Source organism: Silene latifolia, chromosome 5, assembly GCF_048544455.1.
Source record: "Silene latifolia isolate original U9 population chromosome 5, ASM4854445v1, whole genome shotgun sequence".
Classification (NCBI taxonomy): domain Eukaryota; kingdom Viridiplantae; phylum Streptophyta; class Magnoliopsida; order Caryophyllales; family Caryophyllaceae; genus Silene; species Silene latifolia.
This window is the reverse complement of record NC_133530.1, coordinates 51,057,516-51,080,645: the sequence shown is the minus strand read 5'-3', so window position 1 is coordinate 51,080,645 and position 23,130 is coordinate 51,057,516. Positions and strand designations below refer to the sequence as shown.

General features: G+C 34.1%; 3 protein-coding genes across 3 annotated transcripts; all 3 read right to left on the bottom strand.

The window, feature by feature from the left end:
• Positions 1 to 2,151: 2,151 nt before the first annotated feature.
• On the bottom strand, positions 2,152 to 3,333 carry LOC141655355 (uncharacterized). The gene has a single exon (XM_074462441.1). It carries the CDS (start codon positions 3,331 to 3,333, stop codon positions 2,152 to 2,154), a length of 1,182 nt encoding a protein of 393 aa, XP_074318542.1.
• A 1,610-nt stretch (positions 3,334 to 4,943) lies between these two features.
• On the bottom strand, positions 4,944 to 6,090 carry LOC141655354 (uncharacterized). Its single transcript, XM_074462440.1, has 2 exons — positions 5,501 to 6,090; positions 4,944 to 5,388 (listed from the first exon to the last, which is right to left on the bottom strand). Exons 1-2 carry the CDS (start codon positions 6,088 to 6,090, stop codon positions 4,944 to 4,946), a joined length of 1,035 nt encoding a protein of 344 aa, XP_074318541.1.
• An 8,930-nt stretch (positions 6,091 to 15,020) lies between these two features.
• LOC141657388 (putative U3 small nucleolar RNA-associated protein 7) lies at positions 15,021 to 22,189 on the bottom strand. The gene is made up of 8 exons (XM_074464610.1): positions 21,998 to 22,189; positions 21,256 to 21,318; positions 21,059 to 21,148; positions 20,263 to 20,395; positions 19,627 to 19,745; positions 18,751 to 18,818; positions 17,019 to 17,067; positions 15,021 to 16,161 (listed from the first exon to the last, which is right to left on the bottom strand). Exons 1-8 carry the CDS (start codon positions 22,019 to 22,021, stop codon positions 15,136 to 15,138), a joined length of 1,572 nt encoding a protein of 523 aa, XP_074320711.1. The 5' UTR covers positions 22,022 to 22,189; the 3' UTR covers positions 15,021 to 15,135.
• Between the last annotated feature and the right edge of the window lie 941 nt (positions 22,190 to 23,130).

Below are 23,130 nucleotides of genomic sequence, written 5' to 3'. Positions count from 1 at the left end.
AGTTGATTCGATTCATATCTTATAAGTTCGATTCGATTCTATAAGTTGATTCGATTCGATTCATATCCTATAAGTTCGATTCGGATCCTATACCTCACTTAATTTAAGTTCGATTCGATCCTATAAGTTCGATTCGATTCGATTCGAGATCCTATAAGTTCGATTCGAGATCCTATAAGTTCGATTCGAGATCCTATAAGTTCGATTCGATTCGGATCCAATAAGTTCGATTCGGATCCTATAAGTTAAGTTAAGTTCGATTCGGATCCTATAAGTTGATTCGGATCGAGATAAGTTTGGTCCAAAATAACAGGGCCTAAGGCCCCATTCTTTTGGACTTAAAGTCACTTAATTTAAGTTCACTTGGATCCCATAAGTTGATTCAGTTCAGATCAAATCCTATAAGTTTAGTTCGGATCCTATAAGTTCGATTCGATTCGATCCTATAAGTTCGATTCGGATCCTATACGTCACTTAATTTAAGTTCGATTCGAGATCCTATAAGTTGATTCGATTCGATTCGAGATCTTATAAGTTCGATTCGAGATCCTATAAGTTGATTAAGTTCGATCCTATAAGTTCGATTAAGTTCGATTAAGTTCGAATACTATAAGTTCGATTCGATCCTATAAGTTCGATTCGATTCGATTCGAGATCTTATAAGTTCGATTCGATTCGATCCTATAAGTTTCGGTCCAAAAAAACAGTCTTAAAGTCACTTAATTTAAGTTCCCTTCGATCCTATAAGTTGATTCGATTCGATTCGAGATCCTATAAGTTCGATTCGATCCAATAAGTTGATTCGATTCAAATCTTTTAAGTTCGATTCGGTTTAGATCCTATAAGTTCGATTCGATCCTATAAGTTCGATTCGATTCGATTCTATAAGTTCGATTCGATTCGAGATCCTATAAGTTTAGATCCTATAAATTCAGTTTAGAAAAGTTATATACAGAGTATTATTTTTAAAAACCAATGCAAAAACATTTGACATTATTAATTATTCGATATATGTATACATTATTATTCTTTTTTTTAAAAAAAAAAAATCACTCTTTTCATTATTTTTTATCGTAATGTAACCGTAGTATAATGTATGAACAAACCGTAGTATTATTTTACCTAGTGTTTTCACGTTTGCCAACACGTGTTTTAAACGATAAATATCATTAGCTACGTATTTGCAAAAATTATAAAAGATATATATTTTTAATGTATTCGTAAAGACGAATTAAACAAGATCCTACATGATTATATTTTCACTTAGGTATTGAGAGAAAATCGAAATTGAATGTGCACTTGTGAATAGTGTAGAAAATGGAAATAGGTAAAGTGGAGTTGAATGGAGAAAGTATTTTTTTATCGGTGTTCTCTCTTGGCTTACCACTAATTTCTTGTAAAAAAATTGTTTAATCTCAATAAAAGTTTGCGTTTATTTTTATTATTATTATTATAATTATAATTATAATTATAATATTAATATTAATAATAATAATAAAAGTTGCGGTTTTATAAAAAATAAAAAAATAAAAATAACAACCAATAATAATAATAATAATAATAATAATAATAATAATAATAATAATAATAATAATAATAATAATAATAATAATAATAATAATAATAATAATAATAATAATTAATTTAAGTTAATTTAAATTCGGATCGTGTAAGTTCAGTTCAGATCCTCCAAGTTCAGTTCAGATCCTATAAGTTCGATTCAATTCGAGATCTTATAAGTTCGATTCGATTCGATCCTATAAGTTGATTCGATCCAATAAGTTCGATTCGATTCGATTCGATCCTATAAGTTCGATTCGATTCAAATCCTATAAGTTCGGTTTAGATCCTATAAGTTCGATTCGATTCGATTCGATTCGAGATCCTATAAATTGATTCGATTGAATCGATCTGTTTTTTTTTTTTTTTTTTTTTAGGTGAAATGTGAATATATATATATATATATATATATATATATATATATATATATATATATATATATATATATATATATATATATATATATATATATATATATATATATATATATATATATATATATATATATATATATAATCAAAAATCCAACTAAAGACATACATCGATTGTTACCCACTATCCTTTCACATGAGCCGTCACAATGTGGAGCTTTTACAGCACAAGACTAAATCTAGACTTCATTTCATTACTCTTATACAAATTCTGAATATAACACCTAATCTCTTTGGCAATGTTGTTTGGACAAGGTACCCTGTGTTCCTCTCTACAAACATTCCGTGCCATCCAAATGTGATAAATTAGAGCCACCATAGCTGCATGAACTAGCTGTTTCTTCAGCAGTGACCTACACCTCCACCTACTGCACCATTGCAAGACATCAGTAGTTGGCAGGGGTACCACTAGCCACGCCCTCAAAAGGTCCCAGCATCTGCTACTAAAATCACACAAATAGAAAAGATGTTGATGGTCTTCCATTTGTGTCCTGCAGATTTCACACAGGCCATCAATGAGGACACCAAACCTTAGCATCCTATCCTTAGTCAAAAGCCTCTCCTGGATCATTAGCCACCCAATAAACGTATACTTAGGTAAACTGAGCCTGTTCCATATCATAGGCCACCAATCCACCTTAACCAGGTCCCCCTGCAACCAAGCATATCCACTGGCCACAGTGTACTGTCCCTGATTAGCACACCATACATCATTAATGAACCCTGCTTTCACTCTGTCTTTCACTTTGCAGATAGTCCTCCACACCCAGCTTGAGTTCAATGAAGGAGAATAATCATACCAGTACCTTCCTTTCATATAAATATGGTCCACCCACTTAATCCATAAGTGGTCACTTTTAGTAGCTAACCAGGCAGTGTATTTAGCTATCTGAGCAGTATTCCAAAGCCTGCAATCCTTAATTCCCAAGCCACCATATTTCTTCCCCAGACAAACTTGGTCCCAAGATACAGCAGGAGCTCTACCATACTTGTCACTGCCTGCCCAAAGATAGTTCCTACAAATTCTTGTGATCTTATCAATAACAGTGAGTGGGATAATGAATATCCTGGCCCAGAAAGAATGCAGCTGTGTGAGCACAGCTCTGATGAGAACTAAGCGTCCAGCATAGCTAAGCTTCCTAGCCCCCCATCCACGTATCCTCTCAACAACCTTCTCAACCAGTCTTGAACAGTCACCTACTGGCATTCTTTTGTAAGATATTGGAATTCCCAAATACCTGAAAGGAAACTGTCCCAATTTGAACCCAGGCATTTGCAGAATATAAGCTACTTCCCCAGCATCCAATCCATTGCAGTAGAGCTCAGACTTTTCCTGATTCATAGTTAATTCAGAGGATCCAAGAAAAGGTGGTAAAAGCTCTAAGAATAACAGTGATTGACTTCCTGTCCCCTCTACAAAACATCAGAAGGTCATCTGCAAAGCACAGATGGGTCAACTTCAGAGCTCTGCATAAGGGGTGAAAAGTGAATTCCCTCCTAGTAGTAGTGGCAGCCATGAGTACCCTACTTAAGTACTCCATGCAAATTGTAAACAGAAGAGGAGAGATGGGATCCCCCTGTCTAATTCCTCTTTTACCTTGAAAGTAGCCAAAGCATGACCCATTAAGTGAAAGCGTGAACCAAGGTGATGAGACACACACCATAATCAACTTAATGATCTTCTCAGGGAAACCCAAAGCACCCAACATCTGCTCAATGAAGTCCCATTCTATAGAATCATAAGCTTTTTTTAAATCCACTTTCATCAAGCATCGTGGTGAGCATGTTTTCCTTTTATACAACCTCACCAGATCTTGACAAATTAAGATATTATCAACAATTTCCCTCCCTTTAATAAACGCACTCTGGTTTTCACTGATGACATGAGGAAGAACAGCTGCCACCCTATTATAGAGCACCTTAGATATGGCTTTATATATAACATTGCAACATGCAATTGGTCTGAAGTCTGCAACAGAAATGGGCCGAGCTTTCTTAGGGATTAATGTGAGTGTTGTAGCATTAACCTGCCTCAATAACTTTCCATTAGTGAAAAACTCCATCACAGCTTGAATCACATCATTCCCAACCACAGGGAATGCATCTCTATAGAATTGAGATGAAAAGCCATCAGGGCCAGGAGCCTTGCTAGCTGGAATAGAAAACAATGCTTCCTTGACCTCAGATTCAGTAACAGGCCTCATCAACTCAGTCACATGCTCAGCAGTCAAGGTTTTACCCATTTTAACAACAGGAATAAGTATAGGGTGGACAGCCTTACTAGTTCCCAACAACTGAACATAGTAATCAATAAAAGCAGTTTCAATAGCTTCAGGCTCAGTATGAAGGACACCCCTCACATCTTGAATGCTTAGGACTTTATTCTGCAGCCTTCTAGCCTTGATTACACTATGGAAGTACTGAGAATTCACATCCCCATCCTTCATCCATTGAGCTTTGGCCTTCTGCACCAGAAACTTTCTCCTTACCTCATCTAATGCCTTATATGCATCAGCAGCCATTTTTGCATCTGCCTGCATCTGGGAATCAGTAGGATTTCTCTGCAATTGCTTCTGAACATTATACATATGCATCTTAGCCACTTCTGCAGCAGTTTCAACATTGGAGAATCTGTCATTATTCAGCTCCTTCAATGGTTTTTTCAAGGCCTTAAGTTTCTTGACTACTTGAAACATCTTGACACCAGCAACTCTGGTATCCCACACCTTCCTCACAATGCTTATAAATCCATCAGCTTGCCCCCACATATCAAAATATTTAAAATTGCTTCTCCTCTTATCCACTGAAGGCCTAAGAACCATTGTACAAGGGCAATGGTCAAAAATCCCCTTAGGATGGAAGGTAGTGAGAGTATCAGGGAACCTATCCAGCCAATCATTAGTGATCATAGCCCTGTCAATCCTACTGAAGACCATAGACCCCACCTCATGTTTATTCGTCCAAGTAAAGAAAGCTCCCGAAAGCGGTGCGTCCATCACCACAATAATCCACACAATCCTGAAACCCTTTAAGTTCAGCTACTGTGACTTCAGATCCAATTCTTTCATTCATTGCAAGCACATTGTTGAAATCTCCTAACACCACCCAAGGTCCATCAACTAGACCACTCATAGTACTCAGAGACTCCCATAGTGCCTCCCTTTCAGCAATTCTGTTGTAACCATAAACCATAGACATCCACCAAGATTCCCTAGTAGGTCTATAAGTTACTTTAGTATGAATGACTTGAGCTTCACTGCCATGAACCTCCACATTATAATTAGTATCATCCCAGATTATCCAAATTCGTCCACCATCATGACTAGCTATGTTAGTTACTAAAGACCAGTGAGTACCAATGCCTTGATGTACTTTATTAATAGAATCTACTTTGACCCTAGTTTCCAACAAACCAAAAACTCTTACCTTATTATTATGAAGAAACCACTTAACTTCCTTCTGTTTATTCACACTATTTATCCTCCTAACATTCCAGCATCCAATGCTACCCATTTTCAATTAGTGACGAACCCTCCTCCTGTTCACCACCAGTGACCTTCCTTATTTGGATAGAGTGCTCCAACACCTCCAAATAAGTAACCCTGCCAATGTCAGTACTAAATCCCCCCTGCCTTGTCATCTGAGTTATAATTCTTGTAGGTGAAAAGGAAGGTCGAAAGGAGAATGGCAGTGGTGTAACTAAACCATTGCCAAGTCCCATTGCCACCGTTGACACCCTAGGAACTACAACAGGCTGCACTGGTACAGAAGGTTGTGGAGGAGCTGCCTGAGGACCTCCCCCATTCTTCTTAGGGACCCAAGCCTTCCTGGGTTTAGGTGCCTCAACCTTCTCCTTCCTCCTGCAATCCCGTGCTATATGACCCATAATCTTGCACTCAGTACAGATCACAGGCTTCCACTCATAATGAACTATTTGCCTATGATGTATGTACATTTCATCATCAAACTCCACAACATCAGACAACACATCCCCCACTTTCACTTCAACCATCACCCTTGCATACCCCAGAAAGGTTTTGAGTTGAGTATTGCTGTCACACCTGACTGTAACTCCCACCAGACTAGCAATCGAATCCATATAGGCACTTTATCCACCATTCCACCGCCTCTTTGATGAGCTTAGTCGTTGGCGTCCATTCCTTAACTACCACAGGCTTGTTATCAAAGAAGATGGGACCAGCCTGAAGTACTCTCAACTTCATTTCCTCAGTTTTAAACCGCACAACAAAAATACCATTAGAGTGAAACGAGAGTTTCTCATAATCAGTATACCCCCAAATTCTTTTAACAAATCCGTCAATGCTTCAAACCGTATTTTAGATACTCTGTATTTAATCAAGGAAAATGATAAACACAACTCAGTAGATTGTATTTAAACATTTAATAACCTTTTATATTTGGTATTAATTTAGAAATTGGAGAGTAAATTACACATAAATTAATGTAATTACTGCATATATTAACTATTTATTTCCTCTTTTAGTTGCTTAAATACAACTCACCGGGTTGTATTTATCATAACCCTTTAATCAATTCCTTATATTTATGATTATATTAACCTAAATTCTTATTTCAGACGGTTTATTTTTGTATTTTCAGAAAAACGGAATCAATATTATATATTAAATCCAGAAACCAAGGGACTCCCATGTAATTAAAGAAAATTAACAAATTAATTATACTATATAGTTTTAAATCACTAGCACCGTGTGATGGACCCGATTAAGGGATCTTAATGCAAATATTATATAGTTTAGGTTAAAATTAAATTATATATAAGTTTGGTAATTTTGCTAAACACTAAAATACAATAATTAATTAAGATGGTCAATTTCCTTAAAATAAAATAATTAGTTAAGATAGTAAATTTCCTTACAATAAAATAATTGATTACGATGGACAATTTCTAGGAGACTAAAAAAAAGAAAATGCCTGATAATTTTCCTATATATTTATAGAAGACTAAAAGAAGGTCAATTTCCTTAAAATAAAATAATTAATTAGTATAATATGCACACTTATGGTATTAATTATTATCATCATAAAATTATAAATTAAATTTAAAATCTATGCAATTTTATTAAACTTTATTATAGTTTATTAGATATATAAAGATGTTAATTATTTAACATACAAAAATATAATAAGTAGGTTATAAATAATTTAAGTTAGATTCCATAATATATAATATTGCATAAGTCTTTCGATTTGATTTAATGTATATATGTAATATATTTATATAAATATATAATCCTCTTAAAATTGCATGCCTAAGTAATAAAAGTAATTTCGTTGGTAAAGAAAATAATCACTCATTTGAATAGTAAAAGTAACAATATTATCAACGAGATTAGCGAGAGTAGTAGAAACAACAACGAAAGTAGTGAAATAATCAATATTAATGCGGTAATACTGAAAGTAACAATAATTACGACGGGAGTAGTGAAATTATCAAATGCGGCAGTAATGACAGTAACAATAATTACGGCAGGAGTAGTGAAGGTAACAATGATTACGGGCAAGTAGTGAAATGCTATTACTATTGTTTCATTAATAAGAGTAAAATAGTAATAGCGGGAGTAGTGAATTTGTCTCAAAATTAATTTTATCGTAATTTTAGGATATGTTATAAAAATTATATTAATGATAAATTTATAAGTTATATAACTTTAAGTAATTTTATTTAATGAAAAAAATGTAATGGTAAGTAAAGGTAGCCCGGGCGAAGCCGGGCACCAATACTAGTACTATATATTAATTCCAGAAACCAAGGGACTTCAATGTAATTAAATAAATTTATACAAATTAATTATACTATATAGTTTTAAATCAATAACACTGTGCGATGGACCTGAACAAGGGACTTCAATGTAAATATTATATAGTTTTGGTTGAAATATAAATTTAGAGAACACGGAATATGGTAATTTTCTTTAAAATAAACATGCCCCGCTTATGGTATTATTTAGTACAAAAATATTAACTATTTTAACATAAACAAACATAATATAAGTATATTATATTTTGAAAACTATTAAAAAGTAAATAAATCAAGCTAGATTTCCAAAAAAATATAATATTACATAATTATTTCGACTTAATTAATTTAATGCATACATGTAATATAATTATTTCGAGTAGGAGAGTAATAAAAGTAACCTTAATGTGATATACTAATCACTCATTGGATACTTAAAGAGTAAAAATAATTCTGTTAGTAGTGAAAAGAATTGTACTAACATTGGGTATAGTAATATGATAGTAATCACTCATTTGAATAGTCAAAGTAACAATATTAGCAGCGAGCGGGAGTATTGAAAAGAACAGAAGTAACAACGGGAGTAGTAAAATTATCAATATTAATGTACAAGTAGTGAAAGTAACAATAATTAAGTAACAATAATTACGGCGGGAGTAGTAAAAGTAAAAGTAATAATAATAAATGTAATAAAAGTAACAATTCTAAGAACAAAAGGAAGTATATATGAAAAATTAGCTAAGTAATCGATTTAAGTAAAATATTAATAGCGGGAGTAGGGAATTTGTCTCATAATTTATTTCACTTAATTTTAAGATATACTTTGTATCATAGAAAAATATATATTAATGATATTTATAAGTTATGCAACTTTAAAATAGTTTTAGTTAATTGAAAATATATTTTAATATTAAATACAGGTAGCCCGGCTGAAGCCAGACACCCATACTAGTACTATATATTAAATCCAGAAACTAAGGGACTTCAATGTAATTAAAGAAAGATACAAATTAATTATACTAAATAGTTTTAAATCACTAGCACTGTGTGATAGACCCGATTAAGGGATCTCAATGCAAATATTATATAATTTGGGTTAAAATTAAATTATATAGAAACTTGGTAATTTTCCTAAATATTTGTAAGAGACTAAAACATGTTGAATTTACTTAAAATAAAATAATTAATTAAGATGATCAATTTCCTTAAAATAAAATAAATAATTAAGATGGTCAATTTTAAGGAGACTTAAAGAAAGAAGATGTTTGGTAGTTTTCCTAAATATTTAAAGAAGACTAGAATATGGTCAATTTTCTTCAAATAAAATAATTAATTAGTATAAACATGCACACTTATGGTATTAATTATTATCATCATAAAATTATATATTAAATTTAAAATCTATGCAATTTTATTAAACTTTATAGTTAGATGTATAGAGATGTTAATTATTTAACATACAAAAATATAATATAAGTAGGTTATAAATAATTCAAGTTAGATTCCATACTAATATAATATTGCATAATTTTTTCGATTTGATTTAATGCATATATGTAATATATATTTATATAAATATATAATCCTCTAAAAATTTCATGCTTAAGTAGTAAAAGTAATTTCGTAAGTTAAAAAATAATTGTAGTAACATTGGATATAGTTATATGATAGTAATCACTCATTTGAATAGTAAAAGTAACGATATTATCTGCGAGATTAGTGAAAGTGGTAGATATAAGGGGAATAGTGAAATAATCCATATTAATGCGACAATAGTGAAAGTAACAATAAATTACGGCGGGAGTAGTGAAATTATCAATATTAATGCGACACTAACAATAATTACGGCGGGAGTAGTGAAAGTAATAAACTAATAATGATTACGGGCAAGTAGTAAAATATTATTATTATTGTTTCATTAATAAGAGTAAAATATTTCAAAATTTATTTTATCGTAATTTTAGGATATGTCATAGGAAAATATATTAATGATAAATTTATGGGTTATGCAACTTTACGTAATTTTATTTATGAAAAAAATAATTTAATGGTAAGTAGATGTAGCCCGGGCGAAGCTGGGCACCAATACTAGTTTTATAGTAATTTTATGACCAAATGTAATTACAATGTTCCAGCTTATGAAAATTTGTTTTTCAAAAGTGATCACATTTGCCTATATCATTCATTCAAACAAATTTTATACATTTATTAAAATAACTTTTAAATATATGCAGCATTCATATGAATGAAATTGCCTTGAACGAAAAGAAGATTGTATAAATATAATCAGCTAGTCTTGTTTGTGACGGGCTAATCCCGTCACAAGCTTGTGACCTCTCATAAAAAGGGAGAGGGGACAAGGTGGGGCACCCCCATGTGCTTCACACTCACCTCTCAATGGGTATTTTGTGAAAGGAAACGATACCTGTCACAAGTTTGCGACGGATAACTCCGTCACAAATGAGAATTTGTGAAATATAATAGCCACTTGGGCAGTAATGTTTGAGCCACTCAAAATAACGTTGTTGAAATTTTACTATTTACCCATAATTCCAAAATACTTCATCAAGGAAAACGCTAAGGATGATATAAACCAAAATAATTTTAAGAAGAATAAAAACAGGCTTCAAAATTCTTTGGAACATATCTAAACAAGACGACCCAAGGTGAATAAGGTGATGAATTATAACAAGCATGCATGTGTGCTGGTTTGATTGTTGTTGTGGTCCTTGAGGATGACTAAATACATGAGTATAAAGCTTATGATGTTCTTCTTTTTAATTGGTGATTTGTAAAATAGTTCTGATATATCTCTGAAGTTTTTTTTTTTTTTTTTTTTTTTTTTGGCCTTAATTTGTTATCTTTAGTGTTTTTATTTTATGTTTTTTAAAACTCGATTTTTGGCATAAACAACTTTTTATTGAAAATAAGAGAAATAACAACAATCTATAACCCAAATTACTAATCAACCATTTACCAGCTAAACTAACCGATTTCTAGCATTTGTTATATGCTAAGAAAAACCCTCATGTGGGCAATAGCAATGGTAGAAGTTTCATACCACTTTTTTTATATCGTCAAACTTATTATTTTATCTCAATGGTAAAAGTCCCTTATAAAGAAAAAACCAATTTTCTACTTTAAAAATCGATTTCATATAAGAAGCTCTTTATTTTGCAAATTAATAGGTAAAGAGCTCCTTCTATAGATGAAACTCTTTATTTTTACATCATTGTTATTGTTCAAGGTAACAATGATTAAGACGGATATATTCTTCTTAAGATTAAAACGGGTCAAATACATGTCACTTGCATAGTCAAAGATAAGTCTTTTGTTAATATCTGTGCATTTTGTTTTTGTCTTATTTATGAAAGTGGTAACTATTTAACCCGTGTTAATCTTAAAATGGACTATATGAGAATGTGTGATCATAGTTAGATAGAAACTTGAACAAGTGATGATATACATACCATCATACATGTGGTGTATATCTTCTTGATCTCAATGGGTCCTTAGACCCACAAACCATGGGCCATGTCCTTGAAGAAGGAGGCAATCCCCAAACTATTAATGAACAGTTACAAAGTACTAGACAACTCTGATGAACTGGGAGTAAGGCTTCAGGACCCATACCTAGACCTGGCAAAACGGGTCAACGGGTCGGGTTCGGGTCGGGCCAATTCGGGTCGGGTCTGTTCGGGTTTGTAACGTTGCCGGGTTAGTTCGGGTCGGGTCGGGTCTTTTCGGGTTTTCCGGGTTGTTTCGGGTCTGTTTGTCGGGTCATTTTCGGATCAAGCGGGTCGGGTTGTTTCGGGCCGGGTCATTTTCGGGTCAATGATAAAGCGGGTCGGGTTATTTCTGGTCGGGTCATTTTCGGGTCGGGTTAGTTGGAGCTGGGTTGTTTTGTATCTTCGCGTTTTTAAAATACATAACCAAAGTTTTTTCTTCTGTTCCTTTTACTTCAGTTAAGTTATTCACTAATCGAGTATATATTATTTTTAAGATATTTTATTTATAATTTATAGTTAAGTTCATATCAAATGTTAAAGTAGTTAATATGAGATGTTTGTAAATTGCAGTCGTATTTCAACAAATTCCTTTATTCTAAACGTATTACATTTAAGTATTTAACCCAACCTCGAAAGACATACGTTTAATAATTAATAACAATATTATAGACGGGTACAATATTAATAACTGTTAAGGCAGTCTTGATGGATATCATGTTAATAAAGTTTGTGTATTATTACTAATAATTTACATTTATTTACAACAGTCATTTAAATCTTAATTTTGAAACGTTCACACATTCTTATACAAGTGATCTAATGATAGAGTTATTTGAGATTGAATTATAACGAGATTGGTTCATAATATAGTACATTTCCTTCAATTATCGACAAATTAGTAATACGGGAGCTTGTCGCACGCGTGTGTCTAGCATACAAGTTACGATCAACACAATTCAATCATAATTCACACCATTGCTTGTTAACCTGTTAAATACTTCGTAATATAGAAACATCTTATAATAATAATATATTAGAATCGTTTCATAATGAAAATTTGTTTTTCTTGTGGGTTAACACGAGATTATTTTTTAAGTGACATTAAAAGTTGAATTAATTGTAATTGTAAATTATTAATAATAATAATAATAATAATACGAGTCTACGACACACCTATACGTTTACACTCCATAAATAATTTGAGACCGTCTTTTAACCTTAATAATTATACGGCACATTTGTATACTCTATATCAAATTAATAAATTATAATCACAATTACACAATCCTAAGAATTATTTTATTCCAAAAAAAAAACTTAAGAATTATTTTGGCGCCAAATTGTTCAGTTCAGGCGGCAAACTTATTGACAAAATTACAACTTTGGCGCCAATTTTACCATTTTAGATAGTCTATAAAGCAAAGGACAACACATAGCTATACTAACACACCTAGCCTGACTCCTCCTAGTCTTCTACTTCTTTTCCCATCTTCCAAAATTCTTGATTGTAATCTCCGTCATTCCTCATAGTCTTCATTTCTTCTACTCTTCAATAATACACCCAACAACAAAATCAAATTACTCAATTAACAATCTAAAAAATTAACCAAAGCATTCTCAATTGTAATCTCCGTCATTCTCTTTCATCTCTGAAACCTTGTATTTTTTTTTTTTTTTTTGTGTAATTACAAGTATTCAATACTAAATGTTTGCCTTTCCACATCAATTCAATTCAATTCTCCAAAAAATCAACACAAACTTTCAAAATCCCTCAACTTCTTACTCGTAGTAATTAATTAATTCAAGTAAAGATGATGTCGTTGTTCAGCTCGTTTGATGCTGTATGCGCCGAATCCACCGGCTGGAAGAAGCCGCTCAACTTCTCCGGTTTGAAGAAGGAGAATAGTAATCAACAAGTTGAGAACAAGTTGCAGATCAATTTATTCATATGTATATATACTGAGTTGCTGTTTTTAAAAACATTTTGTCTGAAATATTATGTTCTGTATCTACTGAAACTTTCTCATTCGTTTAAATGATGGATAACGAATTGAATTTTAATGTTTCAAGTGCAAATGAATGATTACCAGTCTTATATAGAATTTGTATGGAGTAATTTAGTTCTTTTTGTTAGATGATCAAGTTCAAGCACAGGTAAAGATTCAGTTTTTTACTCTTATGTTTTTGGTAAAGATTTGTTAAGCAAAAAACACGAATCTGGGTTCCATTAGTTGGCTTCGATAAGCTGGGGAAGTGCGCCCATGGCGGTTGACAGTGAGACGCGAATGATTAGGATATGGGTGATTGAAATTGATAGTGTTGGTGCAGGACTCCATTGCAGGAATCAATTGTTTGCATTTAAACCCAAATCAAGTACGGTATTACTTTGTGAATCAATTGTAGGAAAATCGGAGTAGAAAAGGTGAATTATTGATTCGCAATATTTGGGGATTAGGGTTCTAAAAAGAGAAATTGGTTACTGGGTTTTCATATTGAAGGAAGGACTAAGAAAAGTTGCTTAATCAAAGGGTAATTAATTATTTTTTCTACTATATTTAGAGATAACAATTACTTTGTAATATGCAAGTAAAAAAAGGACAAAAAAAACCGAATGGATGAGTATAAATTTTGAGTAAACAAAGTTTGTATAATTTCATTTTTAATTGTTTTGCCTAGACTTATAGTCTTATAGTTTACTTAGTGTTTTCAACTCGTCAAATTAATTTAATAATATTGTATACAATTTCACATTAGCTATTTCGGGTCCACTTCGGGTCATTTAATTCGGGTCATTTACGGGTCGGGTGGTTTCTGTCCGGGTGGTTCCGGGTCGGGTGGCAACGGGTCGGGTCAATAGCGGGTCTAGCAAAACTCGGGTCAAGATTGGGTCAGGCCGGGTTAATTCGGGTTTCGGGTCATATTCGGGTTCCACAACTCGGGTTAATTCGGGTCTCGGGTCAACGTTTTCGGGTCGGGTCATTCGGGTCGGGTTGGTTTTGCCAGGTCTACCCATACCTATACTATACCCTCCCTAATCCCTACTCATTTGGTATTCATTACCCAACTTTACCAAAATATATGGTCATAAATTACTTGTGCTATTATTTCTCCTTTTCCTTAATTTAGGGAACAGAAGAACATAATAATTCATCTAAAACTAGCTGGATTTTTGGGTTCAATCTAAATCATTCCCAAATACTCAGTTTTCCCATGTTCTGAACAATTATGTTCAAATAATATGACAAATATGGTGAAGAGCAATTAGCATTATCAGAAGGATAACTGACACATTCTCAGGATGGAACCAAAACTCCCCATCATCTACAACTTGGAGGATAATATTGCGGATTTCGATGGCGGTTTTGGCTGCACTTCTCAGACTGAGAGTTTGGTTACCCTGACTTTTTCATATTATACTGAGCCAGATTAACCTTATTCAAACCCAACCTGAAACAGGTAAGGACAAACTAAAGATTGACCCAAAACCTAAATTGACCCAGACGAAAATAACATGAAACTTCATACAATTGATAGGTAGGGAACAGATAATGACTAAAATCTAACAAAAACCATAACAGTGATGAAACGAACAGACCAAACTATAACCATCCGTCAAAATAACCTGAAAACCCACAAATCTAACCTGACCAAACCAATCCAGCTGTGTGCTTTGCCATGACTCTTATCATTCAACAATCAGTATAACTCAGTATCAGGATATGGATATGGCATTTAAAACACTTCTCAAAAACATGTGGACTTTCATAAAATAATCGAGTTTAACACTAGGACACGTCCCTTGTCAAATACTTCTAAACGAGGACATAACACAGAATACATAAATGTAAAAACAAAATTAATCAGCTTTCTTCTTAACAAAGCGCTGCAACGATTTTGGAAGCTCAGCTCCCTCGTCAATTCTCTGCCTCTTAATCCTAGACAATTCATCTTCCTTCATTTTCTGCTCTATGAATGGCCTCTTCGCATTTTCAAACCTCTCCTGCTTCTTCCTCACCATTTTACTTGGCCGGTTCTTACCTTTTGTTTTGTTCTTAAGCTCCTTTCCCTTGACCGCAGCTACCGCGGCCTCTTCCTCTTCTTCCATTTCTTTCCGAGTAGGTTTGTTCTTCTTTCTACGTGGCTTCACTGTCCCGATTTTTTTCGGATCCAACATGATGGCCTCAGGTGGGAGTTTCTCAAGGAAAGCCCTTATTTCCTTTTCACGCCTTTGCTTGGGGGTCTCAAATGGGTTAGCAACCCAAGTATCAAAATTTGGCTCGCCTGAACCAGGCACAAGGATAGATGCCCATCCCATTGAATGACCTAACGCTAGAACATCTTCGTATGGTCTAAATGTCACATTATGTAATTGGTATCCTTTAGCCATAGAGTGGCTCATATACTGATCGTAATTTTGAGAACCAGAGTCTCTTAGAACTTGTACATATGACCCGGTTGACCTAGCCAGCAGACCTTTCTGACTGAAATCCAAGGACTTGGCATTACCGGGAATTGTTTGAAGAACCTGAAATTTCCTCAAGTCCCACAATTTGATTTTTCTCTCAGTCCCGGCAGTTGCCATGAGATGTCCATTAGAATGGAATGCCACGGCAGTTAATGGACCGTTATGACAAAGCATTTTGACAAGAGGGTTTGAGCTTGTGGGCTTCCACATGGTGACGGTGCCATTAGAATGGCCCACGGAAACGACGGCATTGTATGGATTTACCTGCATTACATCAGTACGGCCTAAACCAGTTCGGTGATTTGCTGTCATTTGACCCATGGTGACATCTTGATAGTGAAGCTGCCCAAATTTGTTGATAGATGCCAAAAGAAAGTGGTTCTTCAAGAATTGAAGCTTTAATACAGAGCCATGTTCCTGACATACAAACACAAAAACTTGTCAAATGCTGTTGAATGTTAGATAAGATGGAAAAGGAAGGGAGAGGGGGTAGAAAAACTCTGATCTTCGGTATTCACAATTTTAAGGTGATGCATGCGATTAAGCCATAGTTAGACTTATTATGATCATTAGTGAACTGAGATTTAATACCCTGAATGCATGGGACAGTTGTTCATATGTGCACATTTTTCAAGTTTGGCAAAACAAGTTTAAGCGGTTACTAGGTCAACACAGTTTAACAAAAGGTGGCATTTATATCCTAAAATTTGAAGAAAGCTTTCAATTAAACAAATATAGCAAAATTGAAGATACAAAATTGACGAAGAAAGAAAGGTCGCGAGATATTATCGTCAAATGACAAGCATATCAAATCAAAAAGATGCAGCCAATTATTAACAAAGTCAAAATTTTCAGACATTCACATTGCACTGTTATGATCTGATTTTATAACAAGTTTAGCCCTTTGTTGAATAGAATTTTGGAAAAACCAGTGGACATTAAGAGACAATGACAAGACAATTACAGATAAAAGATGCAAGAAATTCAGTGTCTCACTTCCGTAACTTGAGGTGCGAAGTTGTTCAAATCCATCCAAACGTTTTTAAGGGTACAGAGACATGAAATAATACGCAGTTAGGTGGCACCTTGAGTGCCGGGGAAGTTATTAAACCCTTTATTCTCAAAGTGGATTTGTAACCTTGTCACAAACATGGTACCTGAACTTTAGGATACTAGTGGGAAATTTTAGATGCAATTAAGGGTGAACTCTAATTTTAAAGCAATATGAACTACAAAAAAAGGCACGCGAGATATATCATCATTAAGCATGCTACCTTCAAACAATGAAGTTCCACGCCATCTCTGTTATATATGTAAGGATACCTGCTCAATGCAAGTTTTTTTGTTAGCTTACTGAATCTGCAGTGACGATGCACAAACAACAGAAAGAAGGATAGATACAAATAAAATAGCGGGGAATAATGTGAGCAAGTCTTATTAAGCTAATGTGAGTGATAATCACAAAGCCAATATAACACTAGAATCTAACAAAAAAGAAGAAAAATATAGAATAAAAGATAACACTTTATTTTACATGAGAGGTCTCACGATAAGCTTATTGCGAGACCGTGTCATGTAAGAATTGGTGGGAAAAAAACAGTTATGAGAAAGGGTGCAAACAGCAATAAATGGATCCACAATAGGAAAGTAACGATTCAAAAACTTATCCCAGTAACTATTAGCCCTCTATCTGGTAAATCAAATCAAAGAATTGAATAACGTATAGATGAAAAATGAAAGAAGATAATTTCCCAACCACCACATTTTGTAGGACACAGATACTAGGCTTTACATTAGAGCTGATTAAGCTGAACTTACATTTGCTTGATAGGCAGGTGAAAGTGTGAAACACACATTTTATAAATTACGCTTTTTCCTAAAAGGACTTCTGACAGCAAATTGAAAGATAAGTATGAATAGAACTTAAAACATACTACCTTTGTTCCCATTCCATGCATTTAATTAACACACTCCTCACATATATTATCCAATCGTGTGGAATTAGAGTGAACGGAGGGAATACCATAAAAAGGTGCATATGGATTACATGTTACAGAAATTGTAACACAAAATGAAATGTCAAATTAGTTATTCGGGAATTTCAAATTTGTTGGAAACATTTTACACACGGCCTGAAGTTACTTTCTCATAGTATCAAAGGTATTAAGGTACAGCTGAAATTCCATGTCTGTCATCTTGATGTAAAACATCCTATTAAAATGAAGTAGAAAGACTTGAGTCAAAACTTACAACTATTGCCATCTCTAAATACAGTAATACTTGTATACATCGGTTGCACATTAATGTTATTGTAAAACCATCAATTACTTTACTTAATTACCCCCTCACTCTAATAACCTCCACTAACTACCATGATTGGCTAATAAGGTCATCAAAGTACTTTGTTAATGGTTTTACAATGTTTTATCATAAATCTGTTTACAAAAGACTTACTCCTCTAAATAATAGTGAATGAATGACTGATGCAAAAGTTGGCATTATACAAAAATCTAGGTCATAAGTTATAGATACAAACTTAAAGCAAATAAGTGAGCCTGCCTGTAATACACTTCAACAAGAGTTGCCTCTACTACTCAACATCCTCACCAACATCATATCCTTTTTCCCTAGTATCTCCATTCCTCAGTTATTTAAATTATTTGACTTGTTAAAGGAAGGATACACGTAAAAATCGTGTACAGTGTAAGAGAAGAGATTGACAGCATCAAAAGTACACAAATTATCATTTATGACGTGTCACAAACTTTTGACGGAGGAAATGTGACCATTTTATGATAAAAAGTGACCATTATCTTGTAAATAAGAATTGGTGGATGGTTACTTTTTATAATAAAATGGCCACATTTTCTCCGTCACAACTTGTGACCATCACAAGAGAGACCAATTGTCAAAAGTAACCTTTCCCAAATTGAATTAAAGACTGAAAATAATAATGAAAAAATATAAACGTTTATCAATTTGAAAAAGAAGGAAAAGAAATCTCACTTCTTCTGAGCAGTGGCAAAAAACAGCTCATTGTGCAGAAACGTGACATCTCTTACAGTTTCCCTTACCTATAACAATCATGGACAGTAGTCACGAAGCATTCAAACAAGAAGCCAGCTTTAATATAAAAATCATATTTTAAAACAAAGTACAGCCTTCTATAGAACTCTACGCAGCAGGGGAAAAAAAGTCTTGTCCACCCTACCAGGGTAAAAAAAAAAAAAGGCACAGCAGAAACAAGGAAAAAAAAAATAATGTCACTGTCATTCTGATAATTAATTACATCATTGCTTCCCAAGAGATTCCTGCATCGAGCAACATTGGAGAAGATTGGATAAAACAACCTTCTTTATGAAATAACAAAGAGTTTGTTTCCAAGTTGACCCCTGAATGAAAGCAGCACTTAGTACAGTTTGTTCCCAATTAACTGAAACATTTAAACTGAAGACCCTAGATAAGTAAGTGCTTCACAACAACAGCAGCATTTGGCTTGCGAGCTCTCCATCTTGCTTATGAGAATCTATTGCTTTTTAAATGTTTTTTTTTCTCCCGAGTTATCATCAGTTTACAATAAATAAGAGAAAACTTAATGTCAATATAAGTACGCACACATTATGTTCACAATCAAAATAGGGAACATTAAATGCAGTTTCAATGAAGCCTACGTAACTTTTGATTGTATTTTCCAACATTCAAACTCAATACGAGTCAACAAAAAATTCCACTTTTTCGAAAGAATGCATTCATTGTTTTCTGTTCCTTGTTCTGGATCCAAATAATAGATCTAGGACAACAAATTCAAAAGGTTTTAACAAAATGATAGACATGGAAAAAAGAAAAACAAATTTAAATGCAGTGTTGTAAGTTGTAACATACCTGGAACTCCTTAATAAGGCTCATGCTTTTCACATCGAGGACAGCCAAGTGGCCCTTGCGCCCTGCGAGTGCCATATGACTCCCGCTGGAAGTGAAACTAAGAGTGTATGGACCCAAATCTGTGTTTGACGTTCAAACAAATAATCAGAAAGGACAAGGAACTGCTAAAAAGTAAATACTATCAATATTACATTTACATGACTACACCAGATGATTCTCAAGAGTCAAAATATACAAAAAAGGGTTAATTCGTAACACCCCCCCCCCCCCCCACACACACACACCTTTTCTATACCTCAATTTCACACACGCACTTGTGTGAACATCTCCTCCAGAACTCCCACTAAAAGCACATTTTTTTTGCCAAAATCGAAGACATTTTTCCAGCATTGAAGCTACATAGTACATATTTCGTATAAGTTCCCCTAACATAAAATTCTAAAAAAACACAAACTCCTGCTTTTCCTTTTATCAATTTACCGAGTCAGAAAAATAAAATTCTAATTCAAATCCAAATTGCAATGCAGGTAAAGCACATCGGCAGGCATCCCTAATTTAATGACAGTATGGCACAATAAGGTGGCACACTGGCACCTTGCAAGAGAAAAAGTTCATGATTCATGAATGCGAACGAACCTGGTAAAACAATATCAAATTGCTTTCTTTTACTTAAGATGTCAACTTCCCGAGCAATATCATCCTGTCTAAATCTCCATGTCTTTTCTATACCATCAGGCTCCAAGAACCCTTCTACCGAAGGCAAAAACCACTGAGTATATGAAATTTTAGTCATCAGCAGGGTCATCAGATCACAAAAACAGATGAAATCAAGAAAAACAAATATTGTTCCAGCGTTTTTCCCCTAGACAAAGGCAAAACAACTAATGATAACTTGCATGTTGAGCTTATCTTGTTCAAATCACATGTGAGACCAGCGTTGAGACCAAAAAAACAATTATATTAGAAAAAATGGTGCCATGATTTGTTCATCTAATATTAAAGTAGTGCCAATAAATTGTCATATTTACTCCTCAGATGCTATAAGACCTAGTAGTCACAAAAGCCAGATGTTAGGATGTTCTAAAAGTGGAAGAACATAGCAAAGCCTAGAAAAGACTGCACTGCATTTCATCCACTAGAAATTACAAGGAATTTAGACAACTCTCTTTGATGTTCATTAGTCAAAGGCAAATAAAAATACCACACCAATCAGTTATATCTAATAGTTGTCATCAACAACAACATTGCCCCTGGTGTTTCAAAGGCTCCCATGAATTGCAGATTAGGGGATCGGATATACGCGGCCTTAGCCCTATGTGAGGAACACGAAGAGGTTGTTTCAACATGACCCATAAATAAAAGATGCTCGTAACAATATAGAGTTATAATTGCTAACTAAGTAACAAAAAGATGAAAGGTTAGAGAGGGTGACCTTTTGGAAATTTGTAGCTGCTATTGCAGACCGTTTATTGAGCCCTTCTCTAACAGCAAGTTGTCCCTTCAACTTTTTATCTTGCACAACCTGAAACAACAATTACAAGTCCAAAACCCGAGAAGACAGATGAGGATTATTACATCAGCAGCAGAAATAAACAAAAGCAAAGGGTTAAAGTTGTTGAAGAAGAATACCTCTAGGTCAGCGCCTTCTCCTCTAAGAAATTTGTTCACATCTTCATCCGCCATCTCCTCATCCTGCATGAATAAACAAAGTTTTTCTGATTACATAGCAGAAACCAAGCAAAATCGAGATGAGATGGGGAAATTCCAGATAATCTACAGCTGAAAACATTGAAGCAAGAGTTACCTCTCTATGCCGGAGAACGGGCATGTTTTTCATAGAGATTAAGTGTTTTTAGTAAGAAATAGGAAAGATTTCTGAATTATCGGGTGTAAATGAAAACACCCAACTGACCAAAGTGTGACGGCTGAGAGAAGCCTAAGGTTTTCTTGCAGCTTCTCTCCTTTTTCTATGAATAAATAGAAAAAGGAGAGAATCGTACTTGTCATTCATCTACCGCCGTAAACTGTTGCAAACTAAATCTCCCAAAACACAATCCCTACTTTCAATAGCCCACTATAACACCCCCATTAACACAATAACAGCTCAAAAGTAGACTCCCTCCGTCTCAATCATTTGTTTTCCTTTTTTATTCTTTGTGACGGATATTTTGATTGGGACGGAGGGAGTACACTCGTAACCCTAATCGCTACCCGACCGTTATAAAACCTAATACCTACTCCTCAAACTTTGAATACTAACCAAAACAATTTACAGTAAAAATTGCGGTAAATTAGTTTAACTACACAAAAAATCACTCAAAAACTTGATAAATGATAAATTAAATGCAAGAAATATAGTAAAAACAATTACCTGTTCGAAAGTAGTAACAACCATTTTATTTATATTATATTAATTGGGTGAAACTAAAACTGGAATTTAATTTGGTTGATAATAATAATGCGCAGAGTAAAGGAGGAGGAGGAGGAGGAGGAGGAAGAAGAAGAAGAAGAAGAAGAAGAAGTATGAAGCGCGGCGTTTTTTTTCTGAAGAGATTTTGTGTTTGATGTGTTGCGGACTTGCGGTTAATTTAACCCGGTCCATTAAATTTCGGGTTGAAACTTTGGTGAGTATGTAGTTTCGGTAAAGCACTAAAGCCCATAAGTTAGGGTCAAATATGAGCCAAGCTTATTACGGGTACCAAAGCCTATAGATAGTCTTGTGCAACTCTTCCAAAAACATTACTTTAAAGTCACGTCGCTCTCTACGAGTATTAGAGGCGGCAATCATTGACACGACCCGAAAACACGACACGAACCTGACACGAAGTTAGTGGGTTAGGGTCAAGACGTTGGGACCCATTTAACTAATTGAGTTGACACGACACGACACGAAACTTAAATGGGTCGGGTTAGGGTTGATGTCTTTTGACACGAACCCGACACGAATAACCCATTTATTTAAAATTGTCATAATATATTTGGCTTGAGTCAATAATTCAACCAAACAACTTAATAATTAGCATTTTAATTCATCATTTTTGGAATAATAGGGTTATAAAGCGTAGTTTATTGCATTAGTTTATTGGGTTAAATGGGTTAAAAATGACCTGCTTAAAGATAAATGGGTTAAACAGGTCGGGTTGGGTTATAGAAAAATTAAATGGGTTGGGTTAGGGTTGAGACAAATGACCCGTTTATGTAATTGGGTCGGGTTAGGGTTGGGGTAGTGGTGACCCGTTTAATATTGACACGAACACGAACACGACACGACCTGATCTGTTTGCCAGGTCTAACGAGTATCATATCATCATATCAATTTATATCTATAGTTGTTCCTCCGCGCGCGTTACGCGCAGAGTTCCAAGGACAATCTCTGTCTATCTTGAAAATATTAAGCTTGCATATAACTCAAAAGATTTTTTTTTATAATATTTGTTTATGTAACAATTGCTTAGGTACAAACTCTAAGTTAAAAATTGATAATTCGGAGTCCCAAGGCCATCT

Bases quoted from the DNA above. Each gene is read 5' to 3' on its own strand.
- LOC141657388 (XM_074464610.1), bottom strand. From the start codon at position 22,021: ATGGTTGTTACTACTTTCGAACAG. The intron at 21,319-21,997 runs GTAATTGTTTTT...TTATTCATGCAG, and splicing joins TTGTTACTACTTTCGAACAG to GATGAGGAGATGGCGGATGA. The intron at 20,396-21,058 runs GTCACCCTCTCT...TCATATACTCAG, and splicing joins CAGCTACAAATTTCCAAAAG to TGGTTTTTGCCTTCGGTAGA.
- LOC141655354 (XM_074462440.1), bottom strand. From the start codon at position 6,090: ATGGATTCGATTGCTAGTCTGGTGGGAGTTACAGTCAGGTGTGACAGC. The intron at 5,389-5,500 runs GTAGCATTGGAT...GTTGGAAACTAG, and splicing joins TCGTCACTAATTGAAAATGG to GGTCAAAGTAGATTCTATTA.
- LOC141655355 (XM_074462441.1), bottom strand. From the start codon at position 3,333: ATGAATCAGGAAAAGTCTGAGCTCTACTGCAATGGATTGGATGCTGGG.